The 4,878-nt window shown below is 45.4% G+C and overlaps 1 protein-coding gene across 1 annotated transcript; it reads left to right on the top strand.

The window, feature by feature from the left end:
• Positions 1-1,400: 1,400 nt before the first annotated feature.
• On the top strand, positions 1,401-3,732 carry LOC309520527 (vomeronasal type-2 receptor 26-like; the record flags this gene model as incomplete). Its single annotated transcript, XM_082202424.1, has 3 exons — positions 1,401-1,531; positions 1,783-1,909; positions 2,831-3,732. Exons 1-3 carry the CDS (start codon positions 1,421-1,423, stop codon positions 3,730-3,732), a joined length of 1,140 nt encoding a protein of 379 aa, XP_082058550.1. The 5' UTR covers positions 1,401-1,420.
• Between the last annotated feature and the right edge of the window lie 1,146 nt (positions 3,733-4,878).

Raw genomic sequence — 4,878 nt, 5'->3', positions numbered from 1 at the left:
AAGCAAGCAAACAAAAGAAGGAGAGCAGGGAAAACCCACCATGAGCTACTCTCCATTTCTTTGCCCCCTTCTCCCTGCACACCCACCTTGCAGGAGGGGCAGTTCCAGGGCTTCCTGACATGGCACCATTTTGCCTTTGCACACGGACCCCAGAGCTGAACCGTCACACAAGTGGCAGGCCAGCTGTACTTGTTAGAATTACTTCGAATTTTGTAGGCTGCACGGTTTTTACTACTTTCCAATGTGTGAAATATATTGATAGATATTTCTCCTTTGTAAAATCAATAAAACTTTGCCTTTGTTTTCTTCTGTCTAGCTGCACTCGTTCTTGAGGAGTATCTCCTTCAACAACAGTGCTGGTGACTTAGTGTCCTTTGATGAGAATGGGGAGTTAGCAGGTGGATTTGATATTATTAACTGGGTTACTTTTCCAAACCAAACCTTCTCCAGAGTGAAAGTAGGAAAGATAGCTCCACAAAATTCACAAAACATAGACTTCAGCATGGATGAGGAAGCCATCACATGGCACAGATCCTTTAATCAGGTGGGACCATTGGATTTTTTAAAATGTGATATTGCGTGGCGAGTTCCCGCCTCCCCGCAAAGAAATAAAGACACAGGACACAATAATTCATGTTAATGGGTCAAATTAGGCCACAACTTTATTAATTACAGGAATTGAGTGGTATTGGCCTTAGGCATTGGTCCTAACTACTAACCAGCTAAAGCCGGAAGGGTTAATCACCAGTGGGAGGAGTCCTGCTGAGGCACATCAACTAGGACCTCCCCCAGGTGTAACCGCATGGGGGCGTGCCATGGGCCCACACCTCCTTAGGCTTAGGATAAGGCCACGCGCCCCCCCGGAATTCTTTACCGGACTACCCTTGTTTGGAGGAAGGTGATGGCGCTCCTTCCCCTTCATTTGCATAACAATAGGACTGTAACCCCCACCAATGCCTAACCTCCAATACCGAAGAGTTGTGACAGTTTGCTACAAGGTAGGTGAAAACCAAATGACTGGTGCCAATCTGCCATTTGGGAAAATTCCTACCAGGCCCCTTGACAGCCACCAACCGTAGTTCATAGCAATGTCAGTGAACTTGGTTTAAAATTACATACTGTAATGTTGTTGTTGTTTAGTCGTTTAGTCATGTCCGACTCTTCGTGACCCCATGGAGCAGAGCACGCCAGGCACTTCTGTCCTCCACCGCCTCCCTCAGTTTGGTCAAACTCATGCTGGTAGCTTCGAGAACACTCTCCCACCATCTCGTCCTCTGTCGTCCCCTTCTCCTTGTGCCCTCCATCTTTCCCAACATCAGGGTCTTTTCCAGGGAGTCTTCTCCTGAGGTGGCCACATCCCTGATATATAGGAATTCAGTATAACATTTTAATGCTTTGTGCATGAATGTAGGAGTAAATCATGCTGACCCAAGTGAGATTTACGGTACATCTCAGAAGACAAGAGAAGGCTAAGTTACCCATTTGTTTTGAAAGAAGATTTATTCTCTTGTGGTGCTTCTCTGAAGCTCATGTATGTGCTTCCTATTTTACCTTCCTTGTCAACTCCCTGTATTTCAAAGTCTGTTTATTTCCCTGGCCTCTCTCCATTCAATTCAATATCCCTTCTCATTCACTCCCAATATTTACATTACAGTTTATTTACACATACAACACACCTTTCTGGAATAATGTTAATCAGTCAGCTGATCTCTTCTCTTTGGTTTAAACTGTGTTGTTTACAAGGCACAAGAGAGCTACAGTTTCTCCTCTTTTTATGGATAGGTGCTGCCCCTTGCCTTGTGTAATGATCACTGCCAGCCAGGCTACAGCAGGAAAAAGAAGGAGGGGTTGCCATTTTGTTGCTATGATTGTGCTTTGTGTCCACATGGGATGATTTCGAATCAGACGGGTAGGAGACATCATCTGCTATTTTGTATAATGCTTCCTCATATCTATTTCAACTCTTTCCCTCTATTAGCAGTTCAGTACTCCTAAAGAGACGAGCAGCTGCACTGATATCTGGAAGAAAAAAGAGACAGTTGGGGAAACTAGATCCAGAACTTTTACAAAGGAGATCTCTGGAAATAGGTGTGGGATATGTCTGCTGTTATCTGCCTCTTCCTACATGCTACATTGATAGGAATGGATAGTTTTAGGTGTGTGAGCCAGAAAAAAGCATGAAATGATCTCCTTATCCAGAACTGTCCTCAGCCCAGTGGCGTAGCGTGGGTTGTCAGCACCCGGGGCAAGGCAAGTAATTTGTGCCCCCTAACCTGATAGTCCCTCACTCTCTCTCCCCACCGCACCGCACGCCTGGCACCCCCCTCCCCCCTCCACAGTGGGCAGCGACCCGGCAACTCGGATCGGATTCGCACAGCCAGCACTGCAGTGAGAGAGAGTGAGTGAGCCAGGTAGGGGCAGAGAGTTGTGAGTCTGAGCGCGCACCCCCCAGATGTTGCGCCCGGTGCGGCCGGTCCCCCCTGAACCCCCCACGCTACGCCACTGCCTCAGCCCAGCCTCTGAGTCCAAAGTGGCTGTTCTCAAGAAGCCTCCATCACCATGAAGATCTCTCTGGGTGTGACCAACTCAACTAAGGGCACAACCAAAGGCCATGTTTCTGATCACTAACTCCAGATGAAGGACAGAGTAGATGAAAAACCCATGCACCTTAGCCCCATCAAAACGTAGAGCCTATTGCAGATTATGCATAATGACAGGAGACTGTACAAACAGTTTTCAATATTCACTTATCTCTGATAATTAATCCAACTAATTAATGTCTTATTTGTGGGAACTCATATATCACTCATTTCATTTTCATTTTTCCCAGATATGGATTATTGTTTCCACTGCCAAGATGACCAATTTCCAAACAAGGACAGAGATCAATGCCTCCCCAAACACCAACATTTTCTTTCCTACGCAGAACCTTTAGGGTTTGTTTTAGCTTCCTTAGCTCTGGTCTTTTCTCTGGTCACAGCTTGGATACTTGGCGTCTTCTCCAGGAATGGGGACACTCCCATTGTCAAAGCCAACAACCGGGACCTCACCTACACTCTGCTTACTTCCCTCTTGCTCTGCTTCCTCTGCTCCTTGCTGTTCATTGGCCAGCCTCACCCAGTCAGCTGCTCTTTACGACAAGCTGCTTTTGGCATCATCTTCTCCATTGCGGTGTCTTGTGTCTTGGCCAAAACCATCACGGTGGTTCTGGCTTTCATGGCCACCAAACCAGGATCCAGGATGAGGAAATGGGTGGGGAAATCTCTCACAAACTCTGTTCTTCTTGGCTGCTGCTCCGTTCAAACCAGCATTTGTGCTGCTTGGCTCTGTACGGCTCCTCCATTCCCAGATGTGGACATGGACTCTCTGGCGGAGGAAATCATTGTGGAATGCAACGAAGGTTCTGTCGCGATGTTTTATTCTGTCCTGGGTTATCTGGGACTCCTGGCCATGGTCAGCTTCACTATGGCTTTCCTGGCCAAGAGGTTGCCGGACAGTTTCAACGAAGCCAAGTTCATCACCTTCAGCATGTTGGTGTTCTGCAGCGTTTGGCTGTCCTTTGTTCCCTCTTATCTGAGCACCAAAGGAAAGCAGATGGTGGCTGTGGAGGTCTTTTGCATCTTGGCCTCCAGCGCAGGTTTGCTGGGTTGTATCTTTGCCCCCAAATTGTACATCATTCTTCTGAGGCCTGACTTGAACAGCAAAGACCACTTGATTCTGAGGAGCAAATAGGAATCAACTTGCGTTGATGCTTTTAATTTTTCCATTGTTTACTCGCATTTATTGGAAGAAGACCAGAAAAAGTAATTCCTTGTATTTATCACCTCTTATCCTTTTCATTCCTAGAAATAGCCTCCAACCTACATCTGTAACCAATAAAGCTGAGAACAATTTTTAACTTCATAAAGTTGTTCTGCCAATTTGTTATCCTGCCAATACACTGATCTTCCATTCATTGGGTGCTAAAGGTATATCCCTTCATGGGGAGAGATCATCAGTGTGAAACACGTAACTTCTGCCAAGGCTATACTTTCAGTCATCATCCACCTGTAGATACACATGTATGTACACATCCACCTGGCTTCACAATGTGAAGTTGCCACATTTCCAAGTGGGGCTTCAAATCATCTGAATGGCATTTATTACCCACTAGTACTCATTTGCCTACAAATGAGACCCAGATTCTCTGAGTTTATCTTCTCCATACAGGACAGATACAAATGGGGAATTAGTAGCTGGATTGGATGTACAGTGGTACCTCTGGTTACAAACTTAATTCATTCCGGAGGTCCGTTCTTAACCTGAAACCGATCTTAACCTGAGGTACCACTTTGGCTAATGGGGCCTCCCACTGCCGTTGCACAATTTCTGTTCTCATCCTGGGGCAAAATTCTTAACCCAGGGTACTACTTCTGGGTTAGTGGAGTTTGTAACCCGAAGTGTTTGTAACCCGAGGTACCACTGTAATAAATTGGGTCTCCCATGTCCTAGTCAAACACTCTAACCATTACATCTCACTGGCTCTCCACTGAAAAATATTGTCTGTCCATATGGTGTTAGTTAATGTAATGCAATTTTTTGTTGATAAAATGGGTAACGTACTTGATTTAAAGGTTATGCAAAGGGTTTTGTTTGTTTGTTTTACCTCTTTGAAAAATCGGCTGTAAAGCATTTATTCTTTTATTATATATTTTCACCTTAAGTAGTTTTCTGGGTAACCTTTTTTCTCTTTTTTGCTGACTCTCCATAAACTCTTATTGCTCTCCCTACTAAGGAAGACCAGCTGAGACTTTGGCTGTGATGTGATAAACATGCTTCCCCTCCCCCCCCCCAATAAAAATCACTGAGAAGCTGAGAAGTCTCCTGTAATTATCAAAG

The sequence above is a fragment of the Podarcis vaucheri genome (genome assembly GCF_965113315.1).
Source record: "Podarcis vaucheri genome assembly, chromosome: 16".
NCBI classification, from domain to species: Eukaryota; Metazoa; Chordata; class Lepidosauria; order Squamata; family Lacertidae; genus Podarcis; species Podarcis vaucheri.
Note: the sequence above shows the minus strand (reverse complement) of the source record. Positions and strands in the feature narration are given on the sequence as shown.